The sequence below is a fragment of the Amblyomma americanum genome, chromosome 8 (genome assembly GCF_052857255.1).
Source record: "Amblyomma americanum isolate KBUSLIRL-KWMA chromosome 8, ASM5285725v1, whole genome shotgun sequence".
Taxonomy (NCBI): Eukaryota; Metazoa; Arthropoda; class Arachnida; order Ixodida; family Ixodidae; genus Amblyomma; species Amblyomma americanum.
Genome location: NC_135504.1, coordinates 9,750,433 through 9,772,215, shown reverse-complemented (window position 1 = coordinate 9,772,215; position 21,783 = coordinate 9,750,433). Strand labels below are relative to the sequence as shown.

The following is a 21,783-nucleotide window of genomic DNA, read 5'->3' as shown; positions in this document are numbered from 1 at the left end:
TAATGCAGCAGAGCTGGAACGGAAGTCCACCGAAGTTTGTCTTCTTTCTTCATCAACAGGCACTTGAAATGTACGAGAGAAAAGATGACGGAATCTTTCAGATCCCAAACCCTCATTCTCATCAGCGCACATCAGTTGCGGAGACTGTCTGTAATGGCTGGTAGGTCGACAATGTACAAGAAACGCACAGCAGGGAGAGGAGGGGGGATAAGGACACCAAGGATGCATACTATCAACGCTGGTCCCGTTAACATTTTTTTTTTTTTTCAGCTATGCTCACTCATGGCAAACAGTGTAAAACACCAGACACAGGGGACAAGAAGAGCAAATCACTGGAGTTTGGTGTATTCTTTTTGTCCCCCACCGCGTGTGTTCCTGGTGAGAATTGCCATAACTGTGCACCAACCACTCAAAGTCTAATCACTTGCCCCTATTCTTTTTACTCTCGGGCATTTCTCTTGTTACTGACTTGCAAGCCGCGAGAATGCAACGTAACTTCAGCAGCCATGCAACCCAGCACTCGTGTTAGATGAACAGTAGCAGCGCCACCTAGGTGGTGCTGCTAATGAGGCAGTACTAGGCTTGGGTTTCCTGGGCCTAAGCAGCACAGCCTCAAGTTCCGGCCACTAAGTGGCTTTGCTGATGAGGTAGTGCTAGGCTTAGGCAGCGCTAGGCTTAGGTTTCCTAGGCCTAGGCATTAGGCAGCCTAGGCAGCACAGCCTCATGTTCCGGCTGCGACCTCTACAGTCGGATCAGGCCAGAACGAGCTCCACCCGCTTTCCTCGCACGGCATTAGAGCCTCACACGACATGCGGACTGACTCGGAACGTATGACGCATGCTGTACGAAACGTCCAGAACTGTGCTGTCAGAGCATCAACCCATCGCTCAAGGTCTCTGCCAACCAGCCGCGCGTCCTCGTTCGCCTGTGCTCGGAGCGTGTCACGCGTCTCCCGCGAATATCCAAGGTGCTCTTCGACCCTCGAGAGGTCGTGACCTATGTATGGGCCTTGCGGGCCACCATTTGTGCGCGAGGCTGTTTCAGGAAAGGCGAGCTTTTTGCCGTCATGATAAGCAAGTGGGGAGACTAGGAAACGCATCTGGGCGACGAGCGACCAGTGGTGGAACAAAAGCACGGTCCAGGGTCCTGGACGCAGGGGCTTTCGGAACTCGGGGCGGTGGAATAGAGTCTGTGGACCTGGTTCCACCTGGACCTCGTATGATCCGGCAACCACCTGGATTTGAACATACAGAATGATTAGAGTCAAGTGAGGAAAGGAACAGAAGACGGATCAAGGTAACCCAGAAATAAGGAGAGTTTATGAAAGTGTTCAACAATGAAACAATGCTCATAAAGAACAAAGAACATGCTGCCCATATAGTTCCTGCATCCTAGCACTCATAACTGCGATGCAACACAAGATGTATTAAAGGGACACTTAGGACAGCCCCATTAGGCTTTTATTCTAAGTAAAATCCAATACTTGTGCTGGGCCTTCCACGACTCTGTTGATACATTTTTATTCGTTAAAAGTAGGGAGGTAATGCTAACCCAGTGGCTATGACCCTTGACTGCTGAGCACGGTGGCCATGGGATCGAATCCTGAATATGAAAGCTATATCTCGATGGCAGCAAAAGGCAAAGGCACGCCCGCATGCAGTGCTGTGTGGATGCATTTAATGATGCTACGTGGTCACGCCCTCTACTATGGTGCCTCTTCTCTCCCCTTCCCTCACAGCATGGTTTAGGTGTCCATCATGAGTGAGGTGTGTGGCAGTGCAAAAGCAAAGCTATCGCTTATCGCGCTTGAAAATCGACCTTTTTTCAAGGAGATTTAAGCCAGTGCGGAGATGGTACAAAAAAGAAGGTGTTGTCCACGCTGGATAGACCAAGTGGATTACGTGGGATTAAGTTGGATTACGGTTGACTGTGGTGGTTTCCAGGTGGATTCTGGTGGATTATGTACGATTAAGTTGAACTACAGCGGACTGTGGTGAATTGCGGTGGATTACATTTAATTAGAATAGCAGCCTGTGTGGCGAGTTGGTACAGGATGAAATGAATGATGGCACGACAACAGCACAAGAAAAGGTGAACACATACACACTGTTGCCTCAGCTGGATTACATTGAATTAAGTTGCAGTAGGGTAGATTAAGTTGGATTACAGTGGATCACATTGGATTAGGTCCCAGTAAGGTGGATTATGGTGTATTCTGGTAGTTATAGGTGGGTTTTGGTAGATTAAGTGTAGGTTACATGATTAAGTTTGATTAAGAGTGGTCACATTGTATTAAGTTGCGGTAGGATGGGTTAAGTTAGATTATGGTGGATTGTGATGGATTAGAGGTGGATTCTAGCAGAATGTGGTGAATTGTATTGAATTAAGCCGGATCAGGGTGGATTGCAATTGATTAAGAGTGGATTCTAGCAGATTAGGAGTGAATTACGTTAGATTAGGGTGTATTAAGGATGAATTACAGTGGATTTGTGGGTGAATTAAAAAGTTCACGCTTTCGCTTTCACAGCACGTAAGTTGGCTAAAGTGCCTTCCATAATTTTTTTTCAGCTTAATTGAAAACTGAACTGTCCCAGGTGGTCAATTCTTCAATGGTTTTGTTAAAAATGCAATAGATGATCTTTACCGCAAATGTTTTGATGAGTGGATGCACCCGTTTCTATGTGCCCCAATACTGGAAACCATGATTCAGCAAGCATGATAGCGATTGCATGCCAGCAAAAGTGATCAACTGAAAACCGATTTAGTTCCACCTGACAGAAATTAGACAGCTTTAGCATAGCACAGCATTCATTTAAGTTTCCACACCCAAAGCTAAAACAGCACAGTGACACACACCTCGCCAACAATTGCTTTTATGAACTGCAATTAGTGTTTCTACCAAAAAATGCAAAACACCATGGTGTCACTCAGCAAAAAAAAGATCAAAGTACTTCATCAACGAAGTGAAGGGAGCATTGCTTTTTATCAAAGGGTGCACCGAAGAAAGCGTAAACTATAATCAACTATGATGACCACTTTTGAATGGACAATATACTATGTATTTAACAACTTACATTTGGCCGAGAAGTGATCGTGTGGTGGGATATACTCTAATTATGGCAAGGTATCACTGCGATATGTCACATCAGCTTGTCTTATGTGATTTTCAATGCAAAATTAAAACTGCAAATCCTAATTTCTTCAGTATTACAGCGCTTAGTTCTTACTATATGAGACACTTCAATCACGACCTCCTGTCATGTTTTGGTCAGTTGTCAGTCCCTTTAACCACGCCAGACAGAACACACACATTAGCTCAGGGGTTCTCAATCCTGTTTAGTCTTGGGGGAACCTCAATGGCTTTCAAAAGGTGAACATAAACCCTACATGTCTTGGTTTCTGACCCTTCCTGCCTGATGTGCATGCAAAAAAAGAACACGCAGATGCACTGCCCCTCAAAAAATGCCCAAATTCAATTATTAATGACTAGCCGTACAAGTGAAACAGTCTCGTGCAGGCAATTACAGTACGATTAGTCCCAAAATAAGGTGGGAAAGGGAAAGGTGGGAGTTTAGGCATGAGAGAATTCAGGTGATAGCAGAATCCAAAAGTGCTAGAAGGAAGTTCCACGGAACCCAGTTTTAGAACTTTTGTGCTAAAGAAATACAAATCACTCACTTTCGCCGGATCCACCCAGACGATGGTAACTGCGATAGCCTGGCCGGGACCCCACGAGTGAAGTACACCCGGTGATGAATCCGGTCCCAAAATCCGCGCAAAGTCACGCAGCAACTGCTCCTTTGGGTCGTGCTCCGTCCCCACGGAGATGAGCCGGAGCCGAGCCAGAGCAGGAGCCGCAGCTGTTCCTTGGTTGCCAGGCTGCCATCGTTCTAGCGGCGCAAGGTGTGCCTCGAAGGAGTCGCCCGCGGTTTTGTAAGAAACCAGCAACCCCTGTTGACATTGGTAAAAGATGAAACTGAGCTCAGTAAAGAGTAAATTACATTGGTGTACTTAATGCAGTCTATAACACCATTCCTATTTAGAAGAATGTGGTGAAGGCTAGTTGGTATGGCGTTACAAAAAAACAAGAACTGCGCAATAAAGGACGAGACAAGAGAGAAGGCGCTCGGTCCCGCGCGCTTCTCTCTTGTCCCGTCCTTTTTTGTGCAGTTCTTGTTCTTTATAATGTCACTCCTATTTGTCTTGTACAAGTAGTGCCTGGGCTCTTGCTGTTAATTACTTATTAATGCCTACCCAAATAACCATAATTATCATCATCAGCCTGGCTACAATCACTGCAGGACCAAGAACACGCTAAAGCTGCAAATTTCACAACTTCATGTGGCCACATGGCTCTCTGCTGCCTCCTGCAACGCTTGCCTTATCTTGGAACCCATACCGTTACTCTGAGGGACCGTCAGTCATCTGCTCTTCACATGCCCTACCCGTATCCATTTCTTCTTCTGAAATTCAGCTAGAATATCATTAACTCGCATCTGCTCCTTGACCCACTATGCTCTCGTCCCATCTCTTACCAATACCCCAACCATTTCCCTTTTCATAGCTCCCTGTGTTATCCTCAATGTATTCCGAGCTTGTTGGCCTCCAAGTTTCTTCCTCATATACTACACAGGCCATTTTGATGCAATGAACTGAACTGTTACAACACGTGACGTCAGTGGCGCCTTAAACCCAAAAGAAAGTGCTTCGCATCTCTACTACTGATAAAACTTGCCTGAAACTGGTCTCCAAAGAAGTACAGCTGGACGGCACTGATAGAGAGGGTGCGGTTGTGAACGACAGCACACATTGAGCTCAGGTGTCGACTGGCAAGTCTTGCCAGGCTCTCGTAGACAGTCAGCTTGCTGTCGTCTTTCTCTGTAGCACCATCATTTCTGCGGTCATATTCACTCTGCCAGTAGCCAGCTGGTGGAACAGCGGGGCCCATCGATGCGTGATGGAGTCTCGGCGATTCCGAAATCCACACGTCCACTTGGTCCAGGACTCTGCGACTCACTGCCGACTCGAACTTCCGGGCAAAGAAGACGGGACGGTCGCGAGTCGCCTGGTTAAGACACGACGCGCAGAGCGGATCAGAGCCAGAACTCAGATCAAACTGTCAGCTTCCTCTCACTTCCAACTTCTGGTAATTTTTAATAAGAGTAAAAGAAAAAGCAGCACACCTTTCTTTCAATAGAGGTTTAACAGTTAAGAAAGCATCTTCATCGAGCTCACTTACACCTAGCATGATCAAAACTGACATTAATCACATAAAAAGAGCTTGAAAGTACAAATAATTTGCATAGAATCGCTGTAAGGTTTGTTGCCACCTACAAAAAAAAAAAAAAGAAACACTGAAATAGACATTAGGAAATATTATTAAAAGGAAACATTGAATCAATTACAGAAAAATTTTCATACATACAAAAAGCAAAGATCGAGGAAAAAGAAAGGCGGAACTAACATTTACGCTATGCTGAGTAATGCAAGAAACAACCAATGCTAGCTAGGGCCCTCAGTTCAGTGATTCTGTGATTTCATGAAAAATCATGGAATTGAGCATTTTTCGGAGAACAGTGTTTCACAGCCACATTTTTCTTTTTTACAATGTTGTTGTTACAGGCATCAGTAGGGACAACATAATGATGAAAACGTGATTAATGTATTAATCCAAATTCTCCTAAAGCCAGAATCTGGCAACGAACAAAGTTCTGCTGATGCCTTGGCATGCTTGCTCCCCCACTCACTTGAGAAAGCTAGCACATCAAGCGCAATGGCTGGGGCTTTTCTCTTTTTGGTGCGCCAGGACACCAAGGATGAAAATTGAGCGACAGGCAGGTGCTGAACATTTGTAGGGCTGCGTCCTGTTGGCACCACAACAGGCGCCAGGCTGTGCAACGGGGCATCGTCCGAGAGGTCATTCAGTTGCTGTGGGGGCATTGCTTAAAACAAGTACCAGACTTTGAAAAGACTATACCAAGTGCTGCCTGACACTGCATTGCAACAGTTACCTTTCATTTCAATGAAGATACATTTGGAGTATGCGAGGAATTTTTAAAAAATAAACTTACATATTTCTTTTATATGCCTTATGTTTCACACATAATAGTGGAATAACAAAATTTTCACCGCACAAAATTAAGGGCTTGAGCAACAGCCCTCCCATCGCTGTGCAGATAACTACACCAATGATGCCGATCTGATGTTTCACACATTAACAGCTAACCCTGCAAAAATTTAAAAAATGCCTTCAGTGCAGTCAACACTGTGTCCTGGAAATTGCCATACTGGTGACCTAAGATGCCCCAACCTGAATCCTGGGCCAGTCGTCCGGGCGGAAGACGTTGGGCGAGCAGCCACACCAGTCAACGACGTGCCGGTGCTGGCACTGGCAGCCCTGGCGCCGCTTCCAGTTGACCAGCCGCAGATTCTGGTCGGCCACCGTGTGGCAGAAGACGCTGTTCTGCAGCGCCGTGTGGAAGAAGGACTGTGCCGCATCAGGAAACAGACAAAAGCACCAATTTGTAACATGACTCTGCCGCACCTGTGACTTCCACACACCGTGTAATCTGGGTAGGCGGGGCCGCACTTGCCACGACCAAATTCACCCTGGTTTAACATACACTACTTCGTTATCAAAATTAGACGCTTGAGCAAACCACTGTACTCAAAACGTGATGTATGAGAAAATCTTGAGTTAATCTGAGGCTGCAGTTATTTTAAAACACCCCACTGAAAACTGACCTAGGTAGGTCTACGCCAGGTCTACCATCAATGATGGCTGATGAACATGCTTGAACCCTAGTGTGACGCAGCTTATACCTCTGTCACATGGGCACTTTCAAAGGTTACCGAGTCAAGAGCCTTAGAGATTGTCAATCGATGTCGAACTCGAAGAGGTTGTGCCGTTGCTGCACAGCAAACTCAATCACCCGTCAAGAGATTCCATCACCCCACACCAAGGTGGTGTGGCATCACCATCGCCTCCAATAATTTTGCAAACATGCAAGCAATCAGCCAACAAGTTTTTATCCTCATAAGATAAAAAAGAAATGTTTGTTTGTTACGGTAATATTCATCACTCTACAAATTGATTTCATTGCTGGACAAACCGTGGTTGGTTTGGTTTGGTTTGGTTTCGAGGAAAGGAAATGACGCAGTAACTGTCTCACATATCTCGGTGGACACCCGAACCAACCACACTGTAAAGGAAGGGAAGGAGGAGGGAGTGAAAGAAGAAAGGAAGAAAGAGGTGCTGCAGTGAAGGCCTCCGGGAATGGACAAACTGTGCTTCATTCAACTTTTGAGGAAGCTGCTGTTGGTTGTTTTGGTATTGCTGTCAACAATGGTGCCATGCTTGCTGCAGTGCTTCGTAGTGTGGCCTGTGTTTTCTAGAAAATTAATTGCACATTTTGAAGCTCAATCATTTTTCTGTAATTGCACTGCTCTGATTTTATTCCCCAGCATGTTGCTGCGAGTGCTGCACATATGAGAGTGTATGCAGAAACCACTCGAAGGCCCTCAAGATGTCGACAGAGTTCCGCGTTGCTCCACTGACTCGATAAGCTATTGACTTGATGGCCATCGGAGCTGCTTGTGTAGCAGCACTCAACTGGCCTTTGATTCAATAGACTATCAGTTCAAGGGCCTTCGAAATGACCATGTGACAGGGGTATTTGGAATCGCAACGAAACCCTTATTAAAATTTCTAAGGGACATGGACCTTGTATGCACCATGGGAAAATCCCATGTGTCTTTGTGTGTGCATGTGTTTCACTTCATACGCACCCTCATCTGGAGTAGCCTGCCAGAAAGATCACTATGCTAATCTCTGCGGTGACCGCTTAGGAGTGCCCTGACCTCCTCCATGACACAAAGAATCCAGGACATGGGCGCATCCCAAACAGATATTAATATTGTACTGCTCTAAAGCACACGCATTGAAATTTATTAATAAGAGATGCCAATGTTTTTGCATACTATACCTAAATACATACATGCAACTTGAATACTCTCAAATCCTCGTACAAAAGGTGAACGGACTACAAATGTGGACACAATAAAAATGCGCTGAAATACTACAAATCAAATGTGCAGCCATTCCAAACCAGGCTCGTGAAATAAAGAAAATCACTTTCAAAATAGGCCTTTCCATCTTCTCTTTTTGGTAAAGCTCTGCTGACTGCGTATTTTCGTTTGCTTGCTTTGTAAAGACTCATAGCTTAAAATGTGCCGATTTGTTTCCATGAATGCTTCGTGTGACTTGAGTGAGTCAAGAGATGTACCATATGTATAATGAACACCCTGAAACCAGTGCTGAGGGAAATAGCACGGTTAATATAATCTGGGAGGGTAAGAGCTTTTTCTGCGCAATCTTGGCATGCTGCTTATGAAAACCTGAAAATTTTTACATTTTCTTTCCACCAGAAAATAATCAGCGCCTGAATGGGTCAGTGTTTTTCTGCACTCAGTAAGTGTGCATCCTCCCCCTCACCTCAGCCGGCAGTAGGGTGTGTCGGAAGAGCGCCTTCAGGCCCCGCAACAGGGTGTCCTCGCGCTCAGGCAGCGCGACATAGGTGCAGAACTCTCGGTGTAGAGCCACCCAGTCGCTGCCACCATCCAGGCGCAGACCCCAGGGCAGCGTGCGCGGCCCCAGCCGCCACATGCGCCCACCACACTCATGGAACGTGCGCTCCAGTGCCTGCTTCCCGATGAACCTACGGCGGCAGAGGCAGAATCGGTCACTGCATGGCACAGCTGCCTTTGCACCATCAAATGATCGCTGAGAACAACTTCGTTCAATTACTATTCTCAGTAAAGACCGACTCTGGCTCTTTCTGGGTATGTTGACAATTGTCCGGCAGCAAAACACGCATTTATCACTGAGAAAATTAGACTAAAACAAATTTTCATCATTTTTCCACCCCATGATTCAAACTCATGACATCAGAAATGGTCTCTGAGATCACCATTTTACAGTGAATGGTGGTGTAGCCAAGCCTCAGCCTAGCCTCTGGTGTAACCTCGACACACCGCAGTTTCCTTGCGGAAATGGTAGTTTGTGGCGACACCTGTATTTAGTTTTTTTTTCATCGTTTCTAGGTTCATAACAGCTCCACTTCCACTGAAGATAGCATCTTTGTCATTAGAACGCGGTAACTGATTGATCAACGCAGGCCAACTTCAATCAACCCTCGGTGTCCCTACTGCACTCCAACCGAAGGGTTTCAAAACGTCTCTAGGGTCTGCTTGACGACTCACGGCCATTATCGAATTTCACTTTTACCTGCTGAAATCTGTTCTGTCAAAAATGGAGGTGGTGAAAAATGGCAGAGCAACAAGTAGAGATGCAGCTGGCATAAATGAAACAAAAGGCACCAGACGCATGAACAAACATGACAGCTGCTGCCATTACAGCGCAACACGTCAGCTACGTCGCTAACTCTTGGGGTTCGAAGCGACGCATGGCGGAGGCATTTATCTACAATGAGCAATACCACAAATGCCACCACTAACGCTTGCTACAAACCCCCACACTAAACGCTTACCAATGTAAAGTCATAAAAATATGGAAAAATTTCAAGACAGTAAATGGATTTTCTCAAAGTAAGTTAAGTACTGCTTAAATTTTCAGTGTAAATGCTGTTACACCAATACTAAACCAGTCAGTCGCTCTGCCAATGTTTGTTCGCCAGAAAGAGATGCATTCGGTGCTGAAAAAAAAAAATTCTAATACAAAACGATTTTGTTTTCTCATCACTGTATTTGAACTTGAGGTGTTAATGATGAAAAGGACACCGTGATTACTGTTGGACGTACAGATGCTGGTTTGGTCTTGCCTCAGAGATTTGAGGCCAAAGAAAAAAAAGGTGTTGGCATCACAGCAAAATTAACTTGTGAAAGTGGAGTGTGGTGGCAATAACATAATTTCATTTGCTGAACTTCCCTAGCTGATAAAAGCTTCGTTTTCTGTAAAAATAATGTCTTTATTACTATTAGAACACAATCAATCAATACAGATCATTTTAAGTGTGTCCTCGATGGCACTTTAAACTGCTTGGGTCCCTGCCATTTCATTTTAGTGCTGCAATAAGATTTAAACGGTATGAGTTTCCATGAAACACAAACATTTTCACTTTTAAGAGATGTCAGTTTATGTGTGTTTACAAACAGCCATCACTGCATATGTGGCAGCCTACGCTCACCTCTGAGTATCCTGGCCATGAGACTTGACAAAATTGGATCCCATGTTGGCTGCCAGGAATTTTTCCAGCTCCTCACGAGACCTGGATCAGTCAGAACAAGGTATGCTTCACTACCCAGAATTTGGAATATTTACAGTGCAAAGCTACTTTGAAGGACAGGTTTCTTTCTCTGTCTCACAATACACAGAGGACTTATGCATTGAAACAGACTGTCAAGTAAACTACGGAGGTGAAATAGCGGATTATCAATGCTTCCGTGCATCCATATGAAATTACTTCTCCTTCGTTTGTTAAGAGAACCAAACCATTTGATAAGCCTGACCTGTCCCCGATAGGCTAACAAGAACAGCACATGGTTGGACGAGTAAGATTAGCAGTACTCATGCAAACCTCATGTGACACATAGAGCTGGACACTCATAGTCATTATCATTGTCACCAGCCTAGCTATGTCCCCTGCAGGGCAAAGGCCTCTGCCATATTCCTCCAATTAGTAGCCCTGTTCTGTGCCATCCGCGGCCACCCGTAATCTTGTTAACCTCATCCACCCACCTGATTTTCTGCCACCCCCTGTTACGCTTGCCTTCTCTAAAAATCCATTCTGACTATCGGTTCTCTTAGCTAAGCATTGTATGCCCTGGCCATGCTCGTTTTCTCTTTCTGATTTCCAACAGGATGTCATCACCTCACACTTGTTCCCAACCCGCTTTGCTCTTTTCCTGTCTCCGAAAGTTACGCCTATTGTTTGCCTTTCTATAGTTTCTATAGTGTGCAGACAAATACACTGTGCTCCTTAGGAAGTCGAGTGGATGCTCACTTGACTGGGTAGTCGGTCTCACTCAGGTTGACGAAGTAGTCCCACTTGGCGTGCTCCCGCAGCAGATAGGCCATGCCGCGCAGGAGCATCTCGAGCAGGCTCGAGCCACCCCAGATGGTGGCGAGGCGGTTGCGCGCCAGCCGCACGTTGGCGTACTTGGACTCCAACGGCAGCAGGGACCGATACATGTGTTCTTGCCTCTGCGTTCGCAAACGGTGGACAGAAAAAGAGAGAAAAAAAAGAGTTGATGGTAATGTGCGACAAGTTTCAATGTGAATTGCATGTGTAATGGAGGGATGTGGAAGGAGGTATGTGATAAGGGAAAGTTCAAAGGTACAGCTACAAGTTTGTTGAAATGTAACAATGACAGTTAAATCAATCAGTCAACTGGTCACATCCCCCCTGATATGCTAGCTAAATATACTGAAACAACTCTTCCTAATATCTGTCCCTTGTCAAGCACATTAGGCAAGGTGGACATCTCCACCTTTCCTGTAAATGCAGTCTTTCTTTGTTTCAACCACCTTTCCGTCACTTTGTGCGTACGACCTTTCGTGCCGTGTTTCTTAATTTGTACACCAAACAAAACACAGTTTTTTGCTCATGTGACAAGTCTCCGATGCCTGCTGCTAAAAAGAACCTGCTTCATGTTCTACAACACTGACCCAAGCAAGAACAAACAGGCCTTCATTGCATTTAGTCACCGAGATGGATGTTGACCATTTAACACTTCCGAAATGTCTGTCAAGGGGGACACTCAGCCCGAAACACTATCCGCAACCCAGAAATAAAAAATATAAGAGTGTTAAGAAATACATTTCTGTTGATACCACAGTACAAACTTCATCCCACAAATAAAGAAAATAACAAAAAACCTTGAAAACCTTTTCGTGTGCATACGTGCGTGCATGCATGCATTTCTTTTTTTTTACGAGGATAATAAACCTAATAAACCTAAAATAAGGCTTCTTCCCTCTTTGGGTTGTCAAGCTAAAAGTCGAAGAACTCACGGCATCAACGTGGATGTAGAAGACATGTCGCTCGTGGTACAGAAACTGCAGTAGACGAAGCACTTGCCGTACTGCCCGGCCATTCACGGAGAGCAGAAAAGCGATGCGAGCCGGTTCCAGCGCCCTGGCATTAGGTGGCGCCAGGGGCCACAGGATTTCGCGTTTTGTGATTTCACCAGCGGCTGCAAGGAGAGTTGGTCCAAACAGCGTGTTTTCTCAAGACTGGCAGGGCGTGTCGAGACACTCTAAAAAAATCTGTCTTGAGCAAACTGACATCCAACAAGGCTGCTTTCATTGAGACAAATTAATGATTTGGTAAAACAAACAACGGCTTTTTCTTCAGCCACCCTTTTTTGCTGCACTCCCTATGCGAAAACATAATAAAATCTGAGTGAGTGACAGAATTTATTCATTTCATTGATTGACTGACAACATGGTTCTGATATTTCCAAATTTAATGTAATGTGAAAATCATGGGGTTACTACAAGAAATTAGTGTTGAAACTCAGTTTAGCCTCAGTTCGGCATTAGATATGTTATATCATCGCATGCCTAATTTCGTTAAATTTACACATATTTGAAACAGGAAAGCATTTGGATCTTCCCTAAATTTAGAAACATGACAAAATGAGAATATGAGAAAAAGAAAGCATTGGAGTTATGCTACAGGCAATCTGCACTGAAGTTTGTCTTGTTGCTCGCAGCATTGTAATGCACAGCCCAGCGAGAGGAACAAGCATTTTTCGGTGCACCTGTAGAGCTTTTACAGGCCATTTACATTCACTTGTATGCATAAACTCCTGCACTTTGTCAAAGCCACGTGTGGCGTGTGTCATTTAATTCAGCCACACCGAGAGCATCGAGGCAGGGAATGTTATCAGCCATTCAAGCGCTTCTAATCACTTAGAACGAGGTGTCATGCATCTGTTGCAGTCTAAGTGGCTCATGGCAGCAGTTTTCAGGCGCACAGTGGGACAACTGCAGCACAGCACGGACAGTGCAGGTTGCCTACATCATGGCCTTATTGGAATGAGAGTGTCTGGCAACAGTGAGAAAAAAACTAGTGGTCTTTGCGCCATTTTCTCTACAATAGGCAAACAATGCAACACCACATTTACTTGCATAATGAATGCACCTGCTATTTGGAATGTCAAAATATAAATTCTTGCTAGCATATTACCCCACGTAATGAATGTGAAAAATGAATGTATGTAATGAATGAATGAAAAAAAATCAGCCTTTTGGAGCGGGCCTATTATGCAAGTAAATACGGTATATAGTATACGTATACGGTATACACAGAAAGCCACATCATCCTTTTTCTAGTAAGGCCGGTTCAACACAAGCCCAATGAAAGACTGTCTACAAATACACAGGTTTGACACAAGGACATATGGGCCTGGCTGTTAGGTAAATGAACAGGAAACAGTGAGCATTCGAACACTCAGATTTGAAGCAGCGTCAATGTTAGGAGGCTGGCAGGCCCAGGCAGGACAGATTTGAGGGAAAGATGTTCACAATGGCCCAGAGAGGAAAGCTTAGCTGGTTATAATCATTAAAATTGTTACCCTGCACATTACCATTGTCTGTTCCATTGAATATGTACAGTACTCTAAAGAAGTTTTTTTAAAAATTTCACGAGAAAATATCATCATAATCAGCCTAACTACACCCAATGCCAGACAAGAGCCTCTCCTTCATTCCACCAATTAACCCTATCCTCTGCATACATGGCACCATTTCCAGCCTACGCTTAATCTAAGTCATTGTGGCTTTAAATAAACATTTTCATCATCATCATCTATGGTCCTGCAATTTCAGTTGCAACAAATATTTCAGTGTGGTGGATAATTAAACCTATGAGTTAAATATATAAAAAGTGTACAACAAAAATCTCAGCATGAAGATACAACTACTGTAACAGCAGCTGTGCGTACAGCTACTGTTATAAGCAGCAGCTTTACCTACCAAATCAGAAAAGACTAATTGCTACTCTTGAAAACGTAAGTGCAATTGATTGGAGCCAGTTGGATTTAAAGGACCACAGAAAGGAGTGTTTGAGCTTGGCTTTAAAATGCTTGCACTCTGTAGAGTACAGGCCACCGAGCGTCCATGCCGCGTACGAGACCTCGAAAGCGAACGGGAAATTTACAATACATTTTAAAATATGCCCGCTTTTGCAGCTCGCGGCGACACGCGGTGCTGGGATTTCGCGCGAAACCTGCCATACGACGTCACGTCTTGAAAGTGACGTCAGCAGCCGGGGGTTATCATTGGTTCACAGCGCCAAATTCTTTCAGACGTCACGCGCTACCGCGGCCCCGGCCAGTCCGTGCGCGCCAAAGCTGGCGGAGGTAGGGAAGGGGCCGAGTGGGTGAGGTCAGCGAAGGAGCACCGCCATTTTGGCGTGCAAGAGGAGAGGGAAAGGCGCGAAGACGTGGAAGTTCAAAGTTTGTCTGCATATAACTCAGCTTCCACAAAACGCATTAAAAAAATTCTTGCTGGAGGACATTTGTGAAGCGGCGTCCTCTAGCATCCCAGACATATCGCAACTTTATTGACAGCCCCTTTCTGGGGCCCTTTAAGTTGGTTCCCAATAAGTTTTCACGAAACTAAAATTTAATCCTTTTGCAAGAAAATATTGCCTTTACACTGTATGCTTGAAAGTTTTAAAAGAGAACCTTCAAGAAATATGTTTCTCCCTGTGTATGATAGATGAAAAATGAATGGGCATACCCAGCAGGTGTCGTGCGACAAGACGTTGACTAACTTTAATTTAAGAGAAGTGTTTCTTGGTCTCCAGATGGCAGTTGCAAAATGATGTCACATGAAACAGTACTTGTCAAAGACTTGAGATGAAAAATGTTTTGCGAGCTAAGAGGCTCTCATGGCAATAAAGGCCACATAAAAGACACAAGATCTTTGGCAGATAACCACACCACGCAAAGAAATTTCCCGAGCAGAGTTCTGGGATGGGTGACAGTCTAGCCAAAGAACAGTTTCAGAAAGCAGGAAGCATGGCAAATGATATACTCTCCCAAACAACATCAGCCATACACAAAGTATGTAGGCAACCTAACACAAATGTCACCTTGCTATGTGACTAACACCAGCAGACAAATGCATGAGCAAAAAGAAGCGAAAGTCGATGATTTCCAGTGACCAAAGAACCACCACTTGAAGGCTACAGTGAACAGAGTTTTGGGAGAGAAAGTCAACAGGAAAGACGTTGAACTCAAGCAGTGTTTAGCCAGATAAGGTGCTGCCAACAAGTTCCTGTCGACGAAGTCTACGGCAGATCAGTCCCAGCAGAAGCATCCCACTACACAGAGGCTTGAAGCACTTCACAGGAAACACGCAAGCTCTGAAAAGCAGCAGGCATCGACAATGAGGAAGGCCCAAGCAACAAAACCCACAGCATGAGTGGAGAGATGGAAGAGCTGCAGAGTAAAGAAGGAAGAAGCTTGTAGGGAAGTTAGTACCAAAAGCAGGCAGATTAGAAGGCAGCGAGTGCTATCTACCTCATCAAGCAAGGCACGGGAAGAGGACACTTCTCAGAGGGCGCCACAGGGGAGGAGACGAGAGCGAGCCCCGCATGAAGAAGAGTTTCAGAGGCAGAGAAGGGTGGCAGCTCCGCGCATGCATCTTTTTGTCGTTTCCGGCGCTCACTGGGTAACCCCGTCGAGAAGATGTCCATGGTGAGGTAGCCGCCGCACAGCTCGCTTTCGTTGGCCGGGCAGACCATGTCGCAGTACCGTGACGGGAGAGTGAGGTTCGCTGCGGGCTGCTCCCTGCCACAGAAGCACTCGGTCCCGTACTGAAGCCCCGCCCAGGCGAAACCAAGCCGCAGGCAGAGGCCGACGCAATGGCGCCGACAGTTGCTGTTGGTCCGCGAGGCCAGCCTCTCAAGGATGCGTGACCGCCGGTCGTCGCGGAAGCAGCCGAGGTGCGCGCCAATGACCCGGCCTGACCGAGGAACGTGCCTTCGTGAACTGCGCGGTCACCTGGCAAACTTGATTTCCGAGGTCTACGGACGACTTTGCATGAGGAATGTATTTATTTGACAATGCTAACTAGCCTCAAGCTGCTGTGCAAAGTATGAGAGAAGTATAGCCACAGTGGGTGTCTTAATAATATTCAAATGGACACAACAGACCCGTCACAGACTGACTCCAATTTGGATCAAGACATCATCCTATGATTAAGGCAACCAAGGTCAATCTGCCAATGCCCTTTCTTCCCTCAAAGTGGTCTGGTCTCTCGCCCTTTAACAGTAAAGGACTTTTAACTAATTATCAATAAATAAATTAATTGTTAATTTCATTATAATTAAATTAATACTGTTTGTTTATTACACAGAAAGCAAAGTACAGATATGCGCCTACTCAAGCTAACCGAGAGCTCGTGCCTATGAGGCACTTGTAAGCTTGCTAAGACACCATAAGCCTCTTTGATTTTGAAATTATATACTTAAGTACCTCTATTTCTGTACTTCTGTAAGCTTCTATGCATAAATAAACAAAATAAACAAACAAACTACCAAATACTTCTGATTCAGAGCATTTCTTCAATAGAAAGTGCGAGACCAAGTGTACATGCTTCATGGACAAACTATAGTGTCGGCTCAAACACAAAACCATGGAGCTTGTGAAACAAATTACTACAAGGACAAGAAATCATGACTGCTAATCTATTCAGCTTAGACTATCTTCATTAAACACGAAGACCCAAGTTCTCGGTTGACCTCCGTGACCTCCATCATGAACAAACTGGTACTAGAGAAAGTGAGCAAAAACCATCACCTTTGCGCTGAACATGAAAACACCAGTTTTTTTAAAGATAGGAACCCCAGTCCTCTGGACATGATTCAAGTTTGATGAAAGCCATCATGAATTATAACAAACTGAAGTTAACTTAATCAACTGATTACCATATTTGAATGACAAAGAGGTTAGTTTAACTTAGAACAGAACTTTTTATAGACTATAAAATTCAAAAAAATGAAATGCAGGTATCACTGGCACAAGTCACTTTCACAAGCAAACCATGTTGACATATACTGCATTTTTTTTTTTTAAGCGAAAAGCTTTACTACGCTAGGTGAAGCAGTCATCGCGTAGGCCGGAGAATGACCTCGAACAACCTTCAGCCCAACCACGTTAGCCGTGTACAACCATATGTGGTACAGTTATGGTGTCAACCCTTGAACCCTGACTTTTAGCTGACCTTTGACATTGGGTGACCTTTGACTTTAAGAACATCCGATGGGGTGATGTGAAGCCACGTGATGACATCCGAAGGGGGTGTCGTAAGACCATGTGATACCGTGTGATAGCCACGCGGTCGTGTGGGTATATATAGAACGGCTGTCGCGAACGTGCAGCGGAGCTGCCATGGAAGAGCCTCAGACAATTAGCAATTGTGCTTGCTTTTCGCTGAATTCCAGGGTTAGCCAAGTTAAGCCACTGCCAATTTTTCTTTAGAATCTCTGAGCCTGGATCACATCACCACCCACTTCCAGCCAGCAATAACAGTTCCTAAAGTACTCGGCACAAGTTCGAATCAAGTGGCAAGAAGCAATGTTTCACGTAGAACTTCAAATTTCTTCCCATTAAATATGTCTTTTGCTGCCAAGCAATCTAAGTCTACAAAAAACAAAAACTGGGTGTTTAATGCTCAGAGCCCCATCCTTACCTGACAGACTTTCACAAGACCGTGGCAGTTCGCTGGGATAGAGCAAACCACGTCGCACGAGGCAGGTGACATTCGCCAACTCCTGCTTGCACTGTGTCGTCGTGGCACGTCGGATTGCGGAAAGGGCATCCTTCTCGACTATGTCGCACTCCGGTTGAAATCCCAGGTGACTCCAGTCAATGGCTTCAGAGCCATTGACATCGCTTGAGACCACAGGGCTGCCACCGCTTCGACGGGGGTCAACGGCGCGTTGCTGAGCGCCGTCTTCATCCTCGTTGTTGTATTCGTCATCTGACTGAGCACTCTGTTCTCGACCATTGCTGGCCTGGACAAGGAAGTGAAGGATGTGTTAGTGATTTGAGTAAGAGACTTCAGAGAACAAGCAGGTTGTATTAAAGCATTCACCGCGGCAGCAATTTTTGGTGTCCTAATCCTTAGTATCATATCACATCGGTGGGCCACCCTCAAATTTTCTTGTGTTTGGTGTGACCAGCTTCTCTGAGCTGCCAACAGATGGCAATTGTGACCCAGCACGTGCACTTTTTGCAGGCTCTTTGAGACTTACTCATACTGTGCTGTCCCAATGCCTTATTGTGCAACATGGTATTCGTGACTGCACAGCTTGCATTTGAGATGTGATCCGCCAGTGACTCATGATGCAGTAAATGCATGCGATTGGATGGCTTGCACGCGGCATCATGGGTACCATGATGAAGAACCGTGCGTAGCCTCCACCAGGTTCAACCATGCAGATGGTGACAAGCGGATTAGATAGGTGCACAGATTTTCAGAGTATTTCAGGTCCCCCACATGGCGCCTGTTGCAACATCAGTGCAAGAAACTTACACAGGATACAAAAATCGCCTGAAGCAAGACGTCTTTTTTTGATCGGCTAGAAAACAAAGTACAGAAATCGCTGCCCTCCACATCAATTTGAGTGTTCTCAGAAAAAGAGCACAATGCAATAATTATTTGCAGGCCCAAGAAAAGAATGAACAGTTGCTGTCCATGTCCAGTGCATTTCATTGTATATTCAGTTGAAAAATCATGTCAGGAGGGCATAAGGTTTGCCTCAATATGACAGGTAGTGACTGAGGCATATGCATGCCTTCACCTGCAAGCTTCCTACTTATAGCGTTTTTTTTTTTTTCAGCTTCGGCACGTATGCGTCAACGCCACACCACAGCGTCAAACACGCGCAGGCACATGAGCGGCATCGCAAAAGCTGGCACGTTGCCCGAAAGCCGAAACAACACAACAGACCTTGCTCGCACTTCACCGCTTATCGCTTTGTGCCTGCTCGCGGCGATGCTGCACGACATGCGTCACAATACCCTTGAGTTACGACCTAACCACGCTGACGAAGCAAGGCGCTCGCACAGTGATATGCGGTACACAATTATCAAAAAGAAAAATCCGTCACGCGCGAAGCTCTCGAGCACCAGAGGCTGTGTAGCGCGTGCATCCGCAGCTCGAGATCTCGCATTCACGGCAGTCACAGCGCACACCTGAGAGTCGGACGATCTCGCTCCTCCTGTTCGTACGACCGGAAAGTGTCCGTCGTTGCTCGAATCCGACGACGGTGCCAGGTAGAAGAGGTAACCGAGCACTACCTGAACGAACAGGATGGCCACTCCGATGGCGAAGTACGGCACATGTCTGCGGCACCAGCGTTGACTGGTGACCACCCGCGACACTGCCATTCGCGGGCATTCGGGCCGCACGCTCCGGCCTGTCCGCTGGCGCAAACACAACAGTTTGCACGGTGAGTCACCCACCCACCGCGCGCGCTCCACTAATTATCCCGCACGGGCTTTGTCTCGGCCGAAGCAGGGCGTCCCGATCACGACGGGTCGTCGAATGACTTCCGCGAAATATCCGCGAGCACCGTCCGGCGAGCAGGTTATTCGAGAGTGAGCGTGAAGACTTCGCACCGTTAGGGAACACCGTCTCGACAATGCGTAACAAGCAGTAGGACGCAAATGAAGGTTTCCATCACCGCTGAACAAGACTGCAGCCGCGGCAACTGCGGATAGAGATTGGCGACATGGAAGGTGGGCAGCTGGATCAAACGCCGGGCTGTGCCAAACAAATCTTCGCCGCGACCGGTTGCCACCACAATAGCCGCGACGGGCCGTCGATTTAAAGGGAATCGAGCGAACCACTCCGCTCTTCTGCGAAGCCCTCAAAGTAACCTTTGCTTTTGCTTTGACATTTTTTTTTTTCGTGCGTAGATGGTTGAGCTTGCCGTCGACAAGCGGCTTTTGCTGTGTCCTCAGAGCTTCGTTACATTCACTCTGGGCGGGCGACCTCGGAGGCCATGTATGCGGCGCTGCATGCCCTTTCACTTACGCCAGAGTTGGTGAGAAACGTGTCTTGGCCATCACTAGTGTAGAACATTTCTGAAAGTGCGCAGTCAACGAAATTTTATGCACAAAACGTTTTGCTTACGAACGGGCCCCGTAACGGAACGGTGAAAATAAGATACGCCAATTCATAGCACCAAATAGAAAACAAAATGGTTGCTGTGGGTTACCTTTTCCACAATACAGCAATGGAATGCAAGAAAGCCAGCTTTTCTTATCGACGTTGAAAAAATGAAAATTGGTTTTTGGGGAAAGGAAATGGCGCAGTATCTGTCTCACATATTGGCGGATACCTGAACCGAGCCATAGGGGAAAGGATAAAGGAGGGAGTGAAAGAAGAAAGGAAGAAAGAGGTGCCGTAGTGGAGGGTTCCGGAATAATTTCGACCACCTGGGGATCTTTAACGTGTTTTTTTTTTTTCAGGTGGACACAGGGGCGCAACAAAAACACACGGACATAGAAGTAGACAGGGACGAGTAGACTGACATCGCACAGCACACGGGCGCCTATGCATTTCGCCTCCATCGAAGCGCATAGGCGCTCGTGTGCTGTGTGATGTCAGTGCATGGTCTCAATAATAAATAATTCGAGACAGCCAGTAACAGTTTCGGTGCTGGGCGGCCTCATATATACAGTTAAGCGTTTATGATAATTAAAACGTTTAAGGCGCGATAAACTGCAATGTGCGATTGTGATTTTTACCATAGGCTTCGTGATTTCTACATTAAGTAAGACGACCAGAATAATTTGTGAGGCGCGAATAGTACTTGTCAAAATGCTCTTCAAAGTAACTTGTTAAAATTCAGATATTTTTTTAAATCTAAACATTAAACGCGGGTGCACGCATCTCTTCCACAAAATTACAAGCTCTGACAGGGGTAGTATTCATGCTGAAGTAAAAATTAGCACCTTGTGTAATTAATGTTGAGAATTGTATTGGTTGCTAAAAGCCCAAAAGTATTTGGGGTCGTGAGCAAGACTCTGCGGCCTTTCTGCGGTTGACTGCGAGCGCCGAGCTGGCTAGTGTTATGGCGCCACCGAGAAGTTACCGAAAACAAAACATTTAGGGCTGTGCTTGGCTTCTGTGAAATACTCAAATCCAATTACGCTCACAACTTTTTTTTTCTTTGGGCCCGCCGCGGTGGCTCAGTGGTTAGGGCGCTCCACTACAGATCCGGAGTTCCCGGTTTCGAACCCGACCGCGGCGGCTGCGTTTCGATGGAGGCGAAACGCTAAGGCGCCCGTGTGCTGTGCGACGTCAGTGCACGTTAAAGATCCCCAGGTAATAATAATAATAATAATAATAACAATAATAATAATAATAATAATAATAATAATTGGTTTTTGGTGAAAGGATTAATGGCGAAGTATCTGTCTCATATATCGTTGGACACCTGAACCGCACCGTAAGGGAAGGTATAAAGGAGGGAGTGAAAGAAGAAAGTAGGAAAGAGGTGCTCCAGTGGTGGGCTCCGGAATAATTTCGACCACCTGGCCCGGGGATCTTTAACGTGCACTGACATCGCACAGCACACGGGTGCCTTAGCGTTTTGCCTCCATAAAAACTCAGCCGCCGCGGTCGGTAAATTTCGAACCCGGGAACTCCGGATCAATAGCTGGGGGCCCTAACCGCTGAGCCACACCGCAGCGGGTATCCCCAGGTGGTCGAAATTATTCCGAAGACCTCCATTA

At 45.9% G+C, this 21,783-nt stretch overlaps 1 protein-coding gene across 2 annotated transcripts; it reads right to left on the bottom strand.

Annotated features, from left to right (window-relative positions):
- Positions 1–358: 358 nt before the first annotated feature.
- On the bottom strand, positions 359–20,019 carry oxt (Xylosyltransferase oxt). 2 transcript variants are annotated; one of them, XM_077633804.1, is made up of 11 exons: positions 19,234–20,003; positions 17,726–18,050; positions 15,701–15,997; positions 12,032–12,213; positions 11,022–11,221; positions 10,206–10,286; positions 8,495–8,717; positions 6,311–6,487; positions 4,736–5,065; positions 3,679–3,951; positions 359–1,234 (listed from the first exon to the last, which is right to left on the bottom strand). In XM_077633804.1, exons 1-11 carry the CDS (start codon positions 19,426–19,428, stop codon positions 722–724), a joined length of 2,796 nt encoding a protein of 931 aa, XP_077489930.1. In that variant the 5' UTR covers positions 19,429–20,003; the 3' UTR covers positions 359–721. The 2 variants fall into 2 exon arrangements, with proteins under 2 accessions (XP_077489930.1, XP_077489931.1); XM_077633805.1 differs by lacking the exon at positions 15,701–15,997 and having other exon boundaries at positions 19,234–20,019.
- Positions 20,020–21,783: the final 1,764 nt, after the last annotated feature.

What these genes read in the sequence shown, in the direction of transcription:
- oxt (XM_077633804.1), bottom strand. Translation starts at nt 19,428, where the DNA reads ATGGCAGTGTCGCGGGTGGTCACCAGTCAACGCTGGTGCCGCAGACAT. An exon ending in GTCTTGTGAAAGTCTGTCAG is followed by an intron (nt 15,998 to 17,725) that starts GTAAGGATGGGG and finishes TTCCTCGGTCAG; the next exon opens with GCCGGGTCATTGGCGCGCAC. An exon ending in TCTGGGTGGATCCGGCGAAA is followed by an intron (nt 1,235 to 3,678) that starts GTGAGTGATTTG and finishes GTTCAAATCCAG; the next exon opens with GTGGTTGCCGGATCATACGA.